At 49.5% G+C, this 17,914-nt stretch overlaps 1 protein-coding gene across 3 annotated transcripts in view; it reads left to right on the forward strand.

Moving 5' to 3' along the window:
- SASH1 (SAM and SH3 domain containing 1) overlaps window positions 1-17,914 on the forward strand; it is a 151,130-nt gene that overhangs the window by 14,981 nt on the left and 118,235 nt on the right. For all 3 annotated transcript variants that reach the window (XM_077143425.1, XM_077143429.1, XM_077143426.1), the window contains exon 2: window positions 6,142-6,270. In XM_077143425.1, coding sequence (XP_076999540.1) covers window positions 6,142-6,270 — 129 coding nt within the window. The remainder of the gene's footprint in view (window positions 1-6,141; window positions 6,271-17,914) is intronic.

Below are 17,914 nucleotides of genomic sequence, written 5' to 3' on the forward strand. Positions count from 1 at the left end.
AAAACGAATAACAGACACAAGGTTGTTATAATCACACAGTCACATTATAAAAGCTGTATTGTTATACAGTCATCTTCAAGAATCAAGGCTACTGGAACACAGCTCAACAGTTTCAGGTACTTCCCTCACTTCCCTCCAGCCTCTCCAATGCATCATGAACTAAAAAGGTGGTATCTGTATAATGCATAAGAATAGCCTCCAGATAATGGGTAATTGGAGCTGAAGGGATACAGACTGTGCAACAGGACTGGATACAAAAACTCAAAAATGGATAGCACAATGCTACCTAATTGTAATGTAATTACGTTAAAACACTGAATGAAGCTGCATCTGAGCTATAGTTTTTTTTTATATATTTTTTTATTTTTTATTTTTATTTTTTTCTCTATATTATCATTTTATTTCTTTTTCTGTTGTCTTGCTATTTCTTTTTCTAAATCGATGCAAATGTACTAAGAAATGATGATCATACATCTATGTGATGATATTAAGAATTACTGATTGCATATGTAGAATGGAATGCTTTCTAAATGTTGTGTTAGTTAATTTTTTTAATTAATAAAAATTTAAAAAAAAGATTATTTTCGTTTAAAGAAAAAAAAAAAAAAAGAATAACCTCCAGGATAACTTCTCGACTCTGTTTGAAATCTCTCAGCCACTAAAACTTTATTTTGTCTCATTTCTCTCTTCCCCTTTTTGGCCAAGAAGGTTTTCCCAATCCCATGATGCTGGGTCCCGTCTCTTCCCAGGAGTCCTGTCCCACGTTGCCAGGGAGATTTACACCCCTGGGAGTCACGTCCCGCGTAGTGGGGAAGGCACTGAGTTCACCTGCCGAGTTGGCTGAGAGAGTTAGGATCCTTTTTAGGGTACTTTCACAGCCTGTTCTTGGCAAAATAAGTCTTTGATGATGAAGTTGAGATCATTTTGATGTAGGCAGGCAAGTAACAGGAAGTCTGACTGTCCATTGTTAATGCTGTTAAATGCTGACAGAAATGGAATTAATCAGAAATGGAATGGCTTTTTAAAAGTGAATATATTATGTTACAAGTTTACAGTTCTACAGCATTAAAATGTCCAAACTAAGTCATCCAGAGAAAGAAACCTTGACTCAAGAAGAGGAAATGGACTGAAACCTCACTGTCAGCTGGGAAGCCATGTACGCGGCTGGCGACTGATGGTCCTTTAGCTTCTGGATTTAAACACCTTCCCCAGGGACGTTTTCTTTCTGCATCTTCAGATATCTGGGTCTCATGTTGGCTCTGAGCCTCCTCCAAAATGTCTCCCCTTTAAAAGCCTGCAGTAAACTATCAGGGCCGACCTGGGATGGGCAGAGTCACGTCTCCATCCAGTCAGAGGTTACGCGCACCGTCGGGTATGCCACATGTCACGGAAACAATCCAGTCCAAGTTTCCTACGCTGAACCATAGGTTGGCCCCACAGATCGGTTCAGGGCTAAAACCTGGCTTTTCTGTGGTACATAACAGTTTCAAACGTCACACCTATGTCATAATGTTCTGAGTAGCTGCATCAGCAGGTGGACAGGTGGAGAGGCAGGAGCTGCTGGTTCAGGTCTAAATGGCCCACATACTGCGGGTCGGAATGTGGCCCACGAAGGACCAGCAGGTCCCCCCGCTCCTCGGAGTGCCGGGCGTGGGGTTCTTACTGCACTGGCTGGGAGGAGGGGCGTTTGGGGGTCGAGGAGTTGGTTGGAGGAGCCAGCTGAGGTGCTGGGCCGTGAAAGGGGCTTGAAAAGCTAGGAGTATAGGAAGAGCGGTGTTCCAGACGGGGTGCACCGAATTCTTCCTGGCCTTGGAAGGAAACACCCATTTGTGGCCTGTGAATGTGGGTCCCTAACAGTCTTCAGTTGGCAGCAAGCAGGTTCCCTTCAGCCTCGCCTTGGGCAGGTCTCAGGTCACTACGCAGGGGACCGGCGGTGTCCTGTGCATTTGCTCTCTCCTCCTCATCGCTGGCCTCCTGCTGGCCTCCCTGACAAGTGTGAATGCCATGGTTGAGTTCCAGGTGTACTTGTGCCTTTTGAGTCTTGGTTTGTCAACTTTCAGCTGTTTCTTTCTGTCAGGTTACGAGATGAGTGTGAGTAGCCGTAACCTCGTGCCCTCTGCCCTGGGGAGCTCTCCCTTTCATCATTGTGGTATGAGAAACTTCTCCACGGGGGACTGTAGGAAGATGGTGGAGTAGGAAGCCCCAAGAACCTGTACCTCCACTAGATAAACATTGAACAGGCAGAATCCACTGGAATCAACTGTTTGGAAACTTTGCATTCTAGTGGAACACTTGATGGCATTTGGGGAAGAGCTGGGGGAAGAGGTTGGCAAATTATAGTAAATCTGGTGACTGTCCCCTCCCTGCGGCGGCTCCCACCCCCACCCCATTGTGTGCAGGCTGCAGCCACTGCTCCTGGTGCCAGGGCTGCAAGGGCTTAGTCCCCCCAAAACTAGGGGAGTGAGGGCTGAGCACATTGGGTCAGCTGCTTCAGACCACTGGGGACCAGTTCTAAGGGAGGCAGTTATTCTAACCCTCCTCAGGCAAAACCTGTTATTTTTTGCTCATTTCTCTTTCCATTCCACATTTGGGGGCAAAACAAAGACAATGGAAAGTAAAGCCCATTCAGAGGAAAAATGAATTTTTCCCAGAAACCATCCCTGAGGACATCGGTCATAGGAACTCATGGTCAGAGACATTAAATCAGCTGTCTCACATGTGTCTTTTAAAGGAATCCAAGAGCTGGAAGATATATGAAGCTGAAATAAAATTTTTAAAGTATCAGTAAAAATGAATTTCAAACACGTCAAGAGAAAAACATACTTATCTTTGACATTTCTCTATGTAAATGACATTGTGAAATCATTGACATGTGATAGGGTGATCAGAATTTGCCACCAAAAAAGTAGGAAAAAGTATTACAAAAGCATGTTAGGCAACTAAGTAACAATATGTTGTTTTCTGGATTTTTGTGATGTTTTGGTATATGTCATCTTTGTAAACATTAGAATTTGTTGTGATTTCTTTTATCATTCTAAATAAATATTGTCTTTCATATCTTAAGAGAAAAGATAATATGACTCAAAATTTCACAACTTACTTACTTACAAAAAACAAAATACTTTTGGGAAAATAAGCTTTTCTCCTTTTCCTAAACTTGAGCTAACAGTGCTTTAGTCAAATACGTGAGAACCAAAGGGGAAAAATAAGGAAACGAAACATAGCAGGCAAGTAGTGAACTCTAGACCAGGAACTGTGACTTCCCGAAAAGGGAAGGGTTAAAAGAGTGTGCGCCTGTGTTTTCCCGGCCCTGCTCGCTGTGCACATGAGAGACGGCTGCAGGCTGCACCTTTGTGTGGGCGCCCGTGCGCCTTAGCCCTGTGCCCCCCACGGAGTGGCACCCCCTAAGAGAGACATGCGGGCGCCATCCCCTCCACAGCATTCGCCCTCTTCATGGTGCTCTCGGGCCAGTGTTGCAGGTATTTTCGCTGCAATGAGTCGTTCCTCTGAGCAGGTCGCTGCTGTTTCAGATGAGAGCGAGTTGGGCAGGGCACGGCGAAGGTGACCAGACGCCCCCAGGAGAAAGGGCTCTGGAGAGAAACTCATCTTCACCTCTATTTGATTGGGACGAATCGGCTTCCTTTCCACACCTCCTTCTTTAAAGCACACACGTTCTTCTCTTCTTTTGCTCATCTTGGCATTTTAATCCTCATGACTGATGAAAGTGTAATTGTGGGGGTTTCACTCACATCTCTAAGGCAACTGGCAAAGGAAAGGAGCTGGGCTGCGGCAGATGACCGTGTCCTGGGCACCAGGTGGGAATTGCTGAGAGCTGCAGCCCCTGCAGGGCATGACGTGTTCATCGGCTCTGGCCTGAGAATAGTGAGCTTCTGTTTTTTTGTCCTCATGAGCAAAGATCTAGTTTTCAGGCCCCCAAATTATTGGGGCGTTGTGAAGAAGGGGGAGTGAAGTACAGAGAATTAACTTTTCACTGGTGAGCAAAAAAGCTCATAAGTACTTGCAAATGCAGGACTGGGTAAGCAATTCAGTATTCCTAGGATATATGGCACGGGAGAGGAAAAGTACTCAGAGCAACGCTGTCTAAATAGTTGTCTCTACATTTTAGCTGGTAGCCTAAATTGGTTCAAGACAGAAGGCAGCTGTGATAGGTCGGACACTCCACGGGTGTAAAAGGTGGTTATTTTTGAGAGAATTCCAGATTGGAGCACCTCTGTTCTGACATTAGAGCTGTGATGCCTAGTCCAAGTGTTTAGGAGGTGGAGAGAGAGAGAGAGAGTGATACGGGAATAGGGAAATGGACAGACAGACAGAACAGGAGAGAGTACAGAGAAATGCAGAGACAAAGACAGACAGAAAATGTGACAGGGAACAGGACAGAGGAGACAGAGGCAGGGGAAGACAAAGAGACAGACACAGGGACAGAGTTACAGGGAGGCAGAGAGTGAGAGAGATACAGAGGGACAGAGAGACAGACAGAGGGATGACAGGGAGAGAGCGGTTTCCATGGAGACCAGCAGGGTGTCAGGGAAGCAGCCCTGTGCTCAGGCCCCTGCTACCCAGGTCAGGCGGCTACTGGAAAAATTGGGGTTTGAATTTGCTCCAAGGCAGGTGTGCTTTGCCTGCTGGCGAGGTGAAGCAGAGGTTTCTGGGTGAGGAAAGTAAGGTACCTGGGCCCAGCCCCACCAGGGGAGGGGGCCACCTCAGGGCTGCAGCTCACACCTACGCAGTCCCTCCTCTCTCAGGTACGCTCTGGACAAGCTCCTTTTTCTTTTCCACTGTGTGCCCTGGGAGTGAGCTGAAAAAATGAGCTTGAGTGGAGTCGGAGGTGAGGGCTTGTTCTCTGCAGCTCAGAGGCTGTGGAGTGACAGGAGGCAATGCCTGGAGGCTGGATTGGGCATCCCCTGGCCGCAGGCTCCACGAGTGCCCCTACCACGAGGTGGGGGACTGAGCAGGACCTTCTGGCCAGTCCTGGGCTCTTGTGGCGTGGCTTTTAGCAGCGGGTGGACAGACAGATGCTCTCAGGACACCCCCACCCCACCTTCCGGGCTCCCCTTGGCAGCTCCCGCCTTGCCCTGGGCTGGGGTGGGGACCAGTGGTGAAGAGGACTAAGCAGGCTGCTGAGTTGGGGTTCCCTTTGCAGAATGGGCCCTGGGGCAGCCAGAGGCTGGTCTCAGCTCCACCTGGGTCACGGGTGGGCAGGTCGGAGGTTGCACTGGGGGTGGGGCAGGCGGACAGGGACACCAGGGAGGCAGGTGGAGATTTCTGAATCTTGGAGGTGTGTCAGCCTCATCCCAGGGTGATTACCTGTTTACGGGGTTGTATTGCAGGAACCGCACCTTCAGGTTCCCTGCCGCCTCCTCCCGAGCGCTTTCCGGCTGTGCCCTGGCTGATGCTGTGAAGGAAAGGCTGGGGGCTGGGACCCAGCAAGATTTCCCCGCAGGCCTCGGGGGCGGCCCCATCCCACCCCGACCCCGCTTTGAGAAGGTCCTCAGTGTCTCAGTTTTGGGTTCTCTCCCTTGGTTGGGAAGGAACGGCGCGTACAGACGCCTAGAGACGCACGGGGCTGCCCCGTCTCCCTTGTGGCTTCCAGATGTTCCTAGTGGAATCATTTCCTTGGTCCTGAGAGGGGGATGTGGGCGGGGAAAGGGGAGGCAGTCCTCTCTGAATGAACGAAAGAATGAATGGCTGCTGGAGTGGACCCCAGAGCCCATCGTGGGCGCACGAGCAGGGGCGGTGCCAAAACCTGGGTTCGTGTGTCCCTGCGCCCGGGGACGGCGCCCACAAGAGCGGGTCTGGGTATGAGCTCAGCCCGCTGCTGGGACGGCGTCCAGACTCTGGACTGGGAGGGGCTCCTGTGGGGATAGGCGCCCCCGGTCCAGCCCCATGCTGGGCGCCAGTTCGCAGGCCTCTGTATTTCTGGGGCCTTCCGGGAGATGCCAGGAGGGTAGACCACAGGCGCTGGGCAGGGGTGGGGGCGGGGCAGGGCAGGGACACTGGCCCCCTGGCTAGGGGCCACCCACGTGTCTGGGTCGCTCTGGGTTTCACCACCGGTGATGGGGGCCAGCGGGCCTGGAGGTGGACTGACCCTCTGTGCTGTTCCTTTCTTCCTTTACTGCCCAGGATGGCTCACTGGGCAGCATCGATGACCTGGCCCAGCAGTATGCAGCCTACTACAGCACCTGCTTCTCGGACGTGTGCGGGCAGGTGGAAGAGCTGCGGCAACGGCGCATGTCGCAGGACCTGGGTGCGGTGAGTGCAATGGCCCTCCTGCTCGGGACAGGACAGGGGGGAATGGACAGGACAGGACAGGGCAGGCCAGGACAGGACGCTCCTGCAAGGGACAGGACGGGGTGACAGGACAGGATGGGGCAGGACACTCTGCTCGGGACAGGACAGCGGGACAGGACAGGACAGGATGGGGCAGGACACTCTGCTCGGGACAGGACAGCGGGACAGGACAAGACAGGACGGGACAGGACACTCTGCTCGGGACAGGACAGCGGGACAGGACAAGACAGGACGGGACAGGACACTCCTGCTCAGGACTGGACAGGACTGGACACTCCCGCTCGGCCCTTGGCTGTAGCCCTGCACAGCCCTCTGGCAGGCCTGGCCGTAGCACTGGTCTGAGGAAGAGCCCAGAGCCCTAAAAGCGCCCTGTCCCCCTGTTGGCTCCAGGAACAAATCTTGGCGAGTACAGTCAAATCTGTGCGTCTATTGAAAGTGGAATTTATGTTTTTAAGGTCAAGTGTACACTGCATTTTTACTGACCCTAAGCCCAAAGGGTTTCTTGGCTAGTTATTTTCTTTAAAAAATAAAATAAAATAAATGAAATATAAAATATAAAGAAGCAAAGAAAGCACCTGTAATTTCTTACAGCACTGGCTGGTGTTTAGCAGGTCTCCCTTGAGTATTTATATGGGCGTTTTTTTTTTAGTTTTTTTAGAGCAGTTGTAGATTTATAGAAAAATCATGCAGAAAATATAGAAGAATTTGCATCAGCGGTACCTGTTACAATGAGGCCTCATCGTTATAACTGTGGGGCTCACGGTGTGCTGTGCAGTATTATTGTTTTGCTTATTAAATTTTTATTTTAGTATCCTATTAAAGCCCTTTAGCCCCATTCAAATATAAGGTGTTAATTACATTCATACTGTGCTGCCATCACCACCAGCCACTGCCAAAACCTTTCTGTCACCCGGAACAGAAGTTCTGTTCTCGTTAAGCGCAGACTCCCCACTCCCTAATGCACCCTGCCCCCTGGGTAGCCCGTTTTCTGGCCACCAACTCTATATTCTAGTTGTTTCATTTTAGTAAGATCATATAATATTTGGCCTTTCATGTCCGGCTTATTTCACTCAACTTGTCTTCCAGGCTCACCCGCTTGTTGGGTGTATCGGGACTTCAGTGTTTTTAAGGCTGATAAGGGTCCATCGTGTTTTGTTTATCTGTTTACTGCTGATAGACACTTGATTGATTTCTATTTTGGCAATTGTGAATATACTGCTGTGAACATCCATTTGCAAACATCTAGTCGAGTCCCTACTTTCAGGTTTTTGGGGTATAAACCTAGAGGTGGGATTGCCAGGTCGTGTGGCAATTCTTCCATCAAATTGTCTGAGAACTGTCTGGTTTTCCTGCACAGTCGCTGCACCATTTTATATTCCCATCCACAATGAGTGAGTTTTCCCATTTCTCCACATCCTGTCCAACACTTGTTATTTTCCATTTTTTCATAGTAGCCATTCCGTTGATCATAAAATGATATCTCATTATAAGAATGAATTGCATCCCTAATGGCTAATGCTGTTGAGCTTTTTTGTGTGTGCTTTTCAGAAATCATTTGTGTATCCTTTTTGGAGATATGTCTAAATCTTTTGCCATTTTATAATTGAGTTGTTTGTCTTTAAGTTGTTGAGTTTTGTAGGGTTTCTTTTTATATTCTAGATATGAAACCATTATAAGATGTGGTTTCCAAATACTTTCTCCCATGTCGTTTTACTTTAATGATGAAGCCCTTGGATGCACAAAAGTTTTTAATTTTGGTGAAGCTCCATTCATCTAGTCTTTTATTTGTTGCCTGTGCTTTTATTCTAAGAAACCATTTTCCTACAAAAAGTCCTGAAGGTGCTCCCTTATTTTTTCTTCCTAGGATTTTGTGGTTTTGTTCCTCGTAAGTCTTTGATCCCTTTTGAATTACTTTTTATATATGGTATGAGGTGTAGGGGTCCACCTTTGGCCTTTTGCTTGTGGGTGTTCAGTTTTTCCAGCACCATTAGTTGCAGAAAGGATTCTTTCCCCATTGAGTGGACTTTGCATCCACATGGACATATATGTGAGGTTCTGTTTCTGAATTCTTAGTTCAGTTCCACCGGGCTCTGTGTCTATCCTTGTGCAGGTACCATGCTGCTTTGACTGCTGTGACTTTGAATTAAGTTTTAGGATGTAGAAGTGTGAACCCTCCAACTTCATTCTTCTCTTTCAAGAGAAGGTTAGGGTTAGGGTTAGGGTTAGGGTTAGGGTCAAGATAATTTTGCCTCTTTGGAGTTCTTGTCCTTCCATATACATTTTGTGATCAGCTTTTCTGTTTCTGTAAAGAAGACTGCTGGGATTTTGATTGGGATTGCATTGATTCTGTAAATCACTTTGAGTAGAACTGATGTCTTAATAATATGTAGTCTTTCAGTTTATGAACACTGAATGTCCTTGCATTTATTTAGGTCTCCTTTTATTTCTTTCAGCGATGTTTTGTAGTTTTGCATTTATATGTCCTTTGTATCCTTGGTTAAATTTATTCCTTGGTACTTGATCCTTTTAGTTGCTATTGTGACTGTAATATTTTTCTTGAATTTCTTCAGATTATTTATTTAAAATATAGAAACTACTGATTTTTACATGTTAATCTTGTACCACTTGGTTGAATTCATTTATTAGCTTTAGAAGCTTTGTTGTTGATTTTTCGGGACTTTCTATGTAAAGGATCATGCCACCTACAGGTAGGCACAGTTTCACTTCCCTTCTTATTTGGGTGCCTTTTGTTTCTTTCACTTGCCCCGATGCCTCTGGCTTGAGCTTCCAGCACCGTGTTGAATAACAGGGTGGCAGTGGGCGTCCTTGTCCTGCGTGCGACCTTGTCCTGCCCTGATCACAGAGGGAAGGTTTCAGCCTCTTTCCATTGGGTATGATGTGAGCTGTGGGTTCTCACATATGCCCTTTATTACGTTGAGGCGTTGGGGATGTTTCCTCTTATTTCTAGTTTTCTGTGTGTTTTTTTTAATCAAGAAGAGGTGCCGGATTTTGTCAAATGCCTTTTTTTCATCAATTGAGATGATCATGTGTTGATTTTCTTATGTTGATTCCCTCCTACCCTTGCATATGTGGGCTAAATCCCCCTTGATTATGGTATATTGTTGGTATCTGAGAGGCCCCCCATGTTCCTCTCGGAGCCTCCGGTTGGAGTGCACGGTTTGTGTCTACCTTGAGCAACTTGCCAAGAGCCTGGAGTTCAGTGCAGGGCCCATGAAATGTGCTCAGGAAGTGCAGCTGAGTTCATTCATGCATGTAATTATCTTTAAAAACAGTGAATATCGAGCTTATATCTGGGGTTTTGCCCTTTCAGAAACAGACGAAAGATGTGTTCCTTGCCTGCAAAGGGTCACATGCGTCAAGGGAACAGACTGTAAAATGCTGGAACACAAAAGGGGGCACAGCCAGCTGAGGAAAGGCCAGGAAGGCTTCCTGGAGGAGGCAACAGCAGACCCTAAGTCACAGCGAGTGGAAGATGAACCTTGGGATGGGTGGGGGTGTAAATGAACATCTCCAGGCCGAGGGCTGTGTTGAGAGAGAAAACGTGGCCTTTTCAGGTGTTCTCTGTATGAGAAGGTGCAGGCTGCTGTCTCCCAGGCCCTGGGTTAGTGGTGAGAACGCCGCTGTGACTCACCACGATTTCCTGGTAGCCAGCTGGGAGGCCTGTGGGTGGTAACACTGTGTCCAGACCCCAGAGCGGGCAGCGCCAGGGCCACTGTGTGTCTGAGCCCCGGGTGTGCCTGGTCTTCTCACCTGTCTCGCCCGCCTCTGCACAGGCTGCGCCTGTGGGAGCCTCATCTGATGTGGGGAATCCTGGGTGATTTAGCAGAGCAGGGCTCGGGCTCATGCTGAGCGGCAGGTGTGGCGAGCACAGGGCGCCTTCTCAGCGAGTCAGGGCAGCCTTCACCCACAACAGGAGGCATCAAAGTTTAAGCAGATGGTGGCACGTTTCTCTGCTCCGGCCCCTTCCAGACAAAGTGGCATTTGTGAGCCGGGCCCAGTCCCAGTTTCGTCGACGGTTTTGTGCCCGGGGCTGCGCACACCTGCTCACAAGTGAATGCCCGCTGTCCGATTCGGTCTGGGTCTCACCGCTTGTACTTTCGGAAGCTCTTCTCTCACCTGAGATGGTGCAGGTGAGTCCTGTGCTCCTGGCTGAGACACATCGTGGCCCATCCAGCTTGGAATTGACATGCAACATGTGTCTGTGCAATGGAATATTCTAGGAGTTGAGACATCTTCATGGGGTTTTCAAATATGGATTAACAACTTCAGCTTCTTTTTCTGAATTTGCTCCTGAGAATCTAGAAATGGCTGCTTTTTGTTTGCTTTAATAAAACATATTATGCTGGGGGATTAACAACCCCCCAAACAAACTTTGAAATGTGGATGCTTGCCAGAAAGGGGAGGGCTTGAGCCCCATGCGAAGGAGAGAACTCCTACATGTCAATCAGATTGACACACGCAGGGGAGAAAAGCTGAGGGACTCAAGTAGAAGGCATTTTCATGGAATTAGAGTGTCCAGGGAGCTCTGGAGGATTCGGGTCCTTAGCCAGTCGGGTACATGCTGGAGGTCTGCATTTGCACACAGATCCTCCTTCTTGCCGTCTGAGTCTTCAGTGCCCATGTTTAAAGTGCTGATGTCCTGCAGGCAGGGGCAGGGGACAGACGTCCTCTAAAGAAGACAGAAAGCCCAGGGACACGATGGGCCTTGGCTCGATTTCAGCCCCGGTCAGTTTCCCTGCTACTCTGTCCTACTGGCAGCTTCTCCCAGGCGGAGCCATGGGACCTGTGGGGGCTCGAGAGGTTCACCTGAACCCCTCTCCACAGCCCCTCGGCCCCGAAAGAGGGAGGACAGTGTGTGGAGGGAGGGCAGTGGAGGTGGGGGCAGTGGGAGGGCAGCATGGCAGGAGGGAGGGTGAGAGGATAGAAAGAGGGCTGCTTTCTCCCTCTGCTGGGAGGAGAGCACAGAGGGAGGGCATGGGGGCAGCTGGCCCAGGGGTCCTGGACACAGGGCTCTGATGGCAGCTTTCCGGGTACCTTTCGTCAGGAGCTGGCTCACGCCCGCCCAGCTCTGTCTTCCTTTGGGGGGTGGCTCGGGCATGTGAGTGCACGGAGGCTGCTGAATTGGGCGCTGCCAGATCTGCTGCTCGCTGGGCGGCTTTGGCACAGCCTTTCCCCACCCAGAGCACAGTACCTGCCTTTTAGGTAGCATCCAGCTTTTCTCTCCTGATGTGTCAGCCTGCCCTGGAGACGGAGCCTTGCTCCAGCAGCTGTGGCATTCGGGCTCAGGGGGAGCAGCTGCTCCTGGGCCTGCAGGATTCTCTCTGCACGTGTCCACGGCATTTCCGCGTCCCGCATGGGCACCGCGCTGTCTCCTGGGCCTGCAGAAGCCGTGGATAGAACTCACAGGCGAATCGCACCGAGCAGAATTTCTGTGACGTCTGGATGTGCTTGTGGGGGGTGAATTTTTTAAAGCGTGTCACAGCAGAGGACGTCTGGCGTGCGTCCTCCCTTGGCTGCAGGGGGGAGGTGGTCCTTCCATCCCTCGCACTTCCCTGAATCTGTTTTGGGATTTTATCTGAATTCCTTATTGGTGTCTCACTTGACTCATGAAGTTTTTAAACCTTTTTTTCTAAAGAAGAATTTTATCTTAAGGAAGAATTAACCATTTCATTTCTTTGATGAAGTTTTAAAATGCCAGCTCCTCTGCATCATTCAGCATCAGTAGTCTCGCATCTGGTGCTCAGGGCACTTTATCCTTCATCTACCTTGCCACTGACAACTGCGAGCTGTAGTGGGGGGCAAAGCATGAGATTGGCTATCACAGAAATGATACTTAGAAAGCACTCCCAGTTCAGGAAGCGTGGCGTCCGTCAGTGCACATGCTAGTGAGGCCAGTGTCCCAGCTGGCAGAGGCACAGCCAATTGTTCCGGAAGGTGTGCGGCCTCAGAGCCCACCCTGCCTGGTGGGGTCATGGCACCCACTCTTCGGGGTCTGAAGCATCCATCAGACTATGCATGGTGGATTGCAACCGTGAATTATAGTGTCACTTCGTACGGTGACGCTGGTTATTGACGAGCCATCATGGAAGGAAGACCCGGTCCAGCCGAGCAGCTAGGAGTTACCGAGCTGGGGCTTGGAGCAGTGGCCGTGGACCCCAAAGGCAGTTTGCATTCCTCTCGGAGGGGCTCAGTGCCTCCTCCAGGCCCTGCAAGCCTGGATTTGTGGCGTATTTTACGTGGGTGTGTGCTGTAATATGTGTACAATGTAACAAAGCATGATATAATATAAAACAATGATACAAGTTTACTTTTATCACACAAATTACAATAATACATCTGCAAGAAATTGGAAATATACAAAATTCTTTAAAGTACAACTTCTGCATGTCTGAATAAGCACTTCCCAAAGATAACAATTATAAACAGGTTTAAGCAGCCACCTGGGTTCCCTGTGCTTTGTATGGTGCCAGCCTTTCCTCTCCTCTCCTTGTCTCTCTTTGCATGCCACACCTGCACTCACACAAATGCTATTCTGTGGATCAGAATAGTGTATTATATGAGGGCTGACTGGTAGCTAGAGACAGACCTCGGATAATGCTGAACAATGTTAGCAAATGAGGTGAAAAACAAGAACTCGACAACTGAGCAGTCGGCCGACAGCTGGATGGGCTCAGTTCTTGAACGATCGGAGTTAAACCCAAGTGGCTGAATTATATTCCCTACATTGTCTTAGGACATAGGGGATAATAGTCTTTAGAAACTCCATTCAGAAAGTTAAAATGTGAGCCAATGCTTATGTACTTTGATGGATTGATGATATGTGAATGTCTCAATAAAACTGCTTTAAAAGAAAAATAAGCTCAAATGAAGACATCTTCTTGCTTTATCCATAGTTTTTTTTAAAACTCACTGTATTTAACAGAACTACTCAATATATAGGGGTTCTATGGTATTGTAATTTAGTGTATTATTTTAGTTAGTAACTCTTTAGGAAGCATTAAATGGTAGCATCAGTACTTTTTCCTGAGAGTGAATGGTAGGGAATTGGTAAGAATACAAATATAAAAACATTTACTGGGCTTCTGGTGTGTTTCAGCTACTTACGGGTGTCAGTCAGTAGCAAGTTACTAGTGAAATGGCAAAAGTAAGCCTGTTTGGGTTGTTAAAGCTGACGAAATCCAACATTCCACATTGGGTCAGCCTTTGCAGTGGGGATTTATCAGCCCACAAATCTACAGTGCTCAGGCCTTGAGAATGTTTGAGGCACCAGCAGGCGATCTCGTGTGAAGGCGATTCTGGGCAGCTCAGTTCCCCTGTCCACAGGAGGGGGCGCGGGGCTGCTGGGCTCCTCCGCCGGGTTCCACAGCTTCAGCTTCCGTCTTCTCCGTCTGCAGCTTTTTTGTAACCTTGTTGGGCGTTTCTCTGTGAGCGTCTCTCGAGTTCATCTCTTAGCTTCTGTGTGGCACCCTCATATAGGGTTCCGGAAAGAGGGGTAAGGCCCCCCGAATAGGGAGGTCGCTCTCAATGTAAAGACCCTGACCCGAAGGCCATCCACAGCAGGTGATGCAGCAGGAATGGATTACAGTAACGTGACCCTTTCTGGTCAAGAACAGCTCCACCCTGCCAAGAAAACGGTCATGGGATAGTGGGGGGGGGTTAGTGAGGGGGGCTGGGGGATGGGAAAGGGGGCAGGGGGGAGGGGCGAGAAGGGAGGGTAGGTGTGGGGAGCGCTGGGCAGCCCTGGCTGCTCCTGGTCCAGGCTGGCTGTGGCGCTGCTCCCCACTTCCTCCTTGGTCTGTTCAGAGGCCCTTCCAGGACCCCGTCCTGCCTGCTGTGCGTGCGCATGTGTGGGCATTCCCCATGGAGAGGAGGGAAGCAGACTCAGGCCTTCCCTTCCGTCCCAGGTCATCGCGGTCTGGCGGACTTCCTTCCGTCAGGGTCCAGCAGGGCTGAGGTGGACCTCCTGCTGCCCCTTCCCTCACCCACCTTCTCACTGCCCCTCCTAACTCCTGTGAGTCATCCCTCCCCCTCCCCTCCCCTTCCCCCTGGGTCGTCTCATGAGAAACAAGGCTCCAGGTGCAGGTGATCTAGGTGAGTTTCGCTGCAAACTCACCCAGCGGTGGGAGTGTCGCATGCTGCCACCTGGTGCAGGGAAGGCTTCCCCCACATCTGTGCTGCTGGTCTGTATATGTATTTATGAAACCTCACGAACTCCACTGAACTTCTAACCCAGGGATTCAGGCAGACCCTAAGTACAGAGTGAGCACTTTACTTGGTGTTCTGAGGGCTAAATGTAATATAAGTTGTTTCTCACTAAACAAGCCCACAGGAAATAAGAGGGGTGAGAATTGTGTGATTTGGCATTGTGCAGTTACATTTGGTTAACATTTATTGGGTCTCAACATGTACAAGGCTGTATGGAATTAAAAATACTATGCCACTTGGGCTTTTAATTTTCTATGTAAAATTTGGAGAAGGTAATAGGAAGCAGGACATCCCCTTCAAGTTCCCAATTGTTAGAATATGAATTCCCAGAGACCCTGACGAGTGTTTGCTGAGCTGTGTTTGGAGCTGGCATGGACTTCCTGACAAACTCGCTGCGGTTCACGGTACGGGGCGTTCTGAGTGGAGCAGGTGGTCAGCCCGTGGATGGTCAGGCTGTGTTGAGGGGGCACTTGCGCGTGTCTGTGCATCTCAGGATGCTTTGGGTGGCTCATGTCGGAACAAGAGCACTCTGTTAGCTGGATTTTTAGTTAAGAGCCGAGAAAAGTATATATCACTTAAGACATGATCTACCACCCAGCATTTTTCCTTTTCACAAAACTTTCAATTTACACCTCACTTCCTGTCTTCAGTGATAGCAGGTGTGTGTTTAGGTTCTGGCACTTGGAGGTAACATCCTTTAACACTTGAGTATCGTGAATGAAGAAAAACAGTTGCTTTTAAAATGATGTGAGATGACGCACGAAGTATATTGCTTTTGTTTGTTTGTTTGTTTTATATATGGTAGGGTCACATTTCATTATTTTTCCATATGAGCATCCCGTTATTGCATGCTGTTTGTTGAATTTTGTTTGTTTGTTTTGCTTGTTTGTTTTCGGAAATTCATGGACCAGGAATTGAACCCGGTTCTCCCGCATGGCAAACAAGAATTCTACCACTGAACTACCCTTGCACCCCCTTATTGTTTGGTTTTTAAACTTACAGTTCGTACCATAGTAACTTCGATTTGACTGAGTCCCCGGAAGCTAGAATACTGTATCCTGAAGTACATCGGAAAAGAATTGGAGAAAAATCCTTACTGTTCCTAATAAAAAGCAAGTCAGTGTATCCAGATATTAGTCAGGATTTAGGGTGAGTGTATAGAGATGTGTGCACAGTTTCGGAAGCGGTGCGAACGTCGTCACCACCGTGTGAGTACCTTGAACAGCTTTAGAGTTTAGGACGGGTCGTGTTTAGGGTGCTGAGTGGGTCAAGTCCAGTTAAATGAGTGGGATTAAGAACTTGGAGCATAGGTCAGGCATTTCGTGGATGCCTTGAACGCCAAGTGAAGAGGTGGCCTCTGCCTTTCACAGGGGACGTGGGTAGTATTTGGCCAGGAGAGGGGATGTCTAATTTAATAGCAGTGGCGCAGTTTTGGGGAGGAGGGCAGGCAGTTATGAGGTGGTTGCTGGGCTGAGGTGACCTTGATCTCGTACCCGCCCAGAGCTCGTGCCCGCCCTGAGCTCATGCCCACCCTGATCTCGTACCCGCCCTGAGCTCATGCCCACCCAGATCTCTCATCAACCCAGCGCTCACGCCTGCCCAGAGCTTGCACCCACCCAGAGCTCACACCTGCCCTGAGCTCGCACCCACCCAGAGCTCACACCTGCCCTGAGCTCACACCTGCCCTGATCTCCCACCTGCCCTGATCTCACACCCGCCCAGAGCTTGTGCCCGCCCTGAGCTCATGCCCACCCTGATCTTGCACCCGCCCAGAGCTCACACCTGCCCTGAGCTCACACCTGCCCTGATCTCACACCCGCCCAGAGCTCGCGCCTGCCCTGAGCTCATGCCCACTCTGATCTCGTACCCGCCCAGAGCTCGTGCCTGCCCTGAGCTCATGCCCACCCTGATCTTGCACCCGCCCAGAGCTCACACCTGCCCTGAGCTCGCACCCACCCAGAGCTCACACCTGCCCTGAGCTCGCACCCACCCAGAGCTCACACCTGCCCTGAGCTCACACCCGCCCAGAGCTCGTGCCGGCCCTTGAGCTTTGCCCACACTGAGCCCATGCCCCTTGGTGCTGTCAGCATGGAGCCCCACGCCTGGTGGTCAGAAGGTCCAGTCAGCTGGTTTGCAGTCCGTGACGAGAGCACTGACTTCTTTCCTTTCCCTTCCCCAAGGGGAGAATTGAACACAGTTATGTGGCAACAGGAGGAGATGATGATGGAGGAGAAATAAGGTGGCAAGAAGAATGTGTTGTCTACCTTTCTGTGCCATCTGTGAAATACCATTAAAAAGGGGACCTTCTTACCTGCGGACTGGGAAGCACTTAAGATCTGGGCTTCTGGGACGCACCAGCCTGATCACATCCTCAGCCTTTAGGGCAGGCACAATTCATCTCATGAGTTTTGCTTCCCCACTTTTGTCAGTACAATGTTTGATAAAAATGGAGGTAATTATGCAAGGAAATATAAAAGGCACCGAAATCATTGCATCTGAGAATGCAGGTGTGGTGAATGTTAGGTCCTGAGACATAGTCAAAAAGCCAGTCAGGCCGAGTTTCTAGCATGTCCTGTGTGTGGCCATTCTCTATGGGCAGGTGGTCACGGTCCGTGTGGGGTCAGGTGGTCAGTTGGTGTGGCACGTGGGAAGCCCTGGGTCACAGAGCACAGTGGTGATCCCAGCTTGGGAGGCACAGGGACCAGCAGAGACCAGAGGCCCTGGCCTGGCCACTCCTGGCCATGGTCCTGTGAGCAGGCTGCTTCTTCTCTGTGAGCCTCAGTTTCCCCTTCTCTAGGGAGATAATCCTTACATCTTCCTCGAAGACTGAGGTAGGGGTGGGGGCAGGATAAGTGCTGTTGGTAAAGCCCCACGTAGCATTGCCTGGCAAACTTGTGCCAGCACATGGCTCCTGGGAGCACAGCGCTTTCTCATTTTTAGGTGGCTCAGGCTTTGGTAAATGAATGTGGAGGTTGAGATTGAATATTGTTAATTTGAGAGAGTTGGTTAGCATGTGTCCCCTGAATGTTTCGCATGCCAATATTAATATGTGATGATTGTTTGTATGCCTAGGAAATTCCCAGGGCTTGGTTTTCACAGATTAGGCTTCTTCCTTTCTTTCCTATGAGACGGCTTGGAAGACTTTCTCTCCCCTGGCATCAGCAGCTCTTCTCCAAAGGACCCTAGTTTACATCCCACACCAGGAAAGGAAACAAGATTGGTGAAGCAATTTTTGAATTAAAGTATCAGTTTTGTAGGAAATAAATTACAGGATGGTTCTCTAAAAAAATAAGAACAATTTAAATCAAAGGGAGGTGCCATCCGTTGGCTGAGCTGCGTGGGGTGACCAGCACTGCCCCTCGGGCCGGTACTGTGTGGG

This window comes from Tamandua tetradactyla, chromosome 25 (assembly GCF_023851605.1).
Source record: "Tamandua tetradactyla isolate mTamTet1 chromosome 25, mTamTet1.pri, whole genome shotgun sequence".
In the NCBI taxonomy this organism is placed as follows: Eukaryota; Metazoa; Chordata; class Mammalia; order Pilosa; family Myrmecophagidae; genus Tamandua; species Tamandua tetradactyla.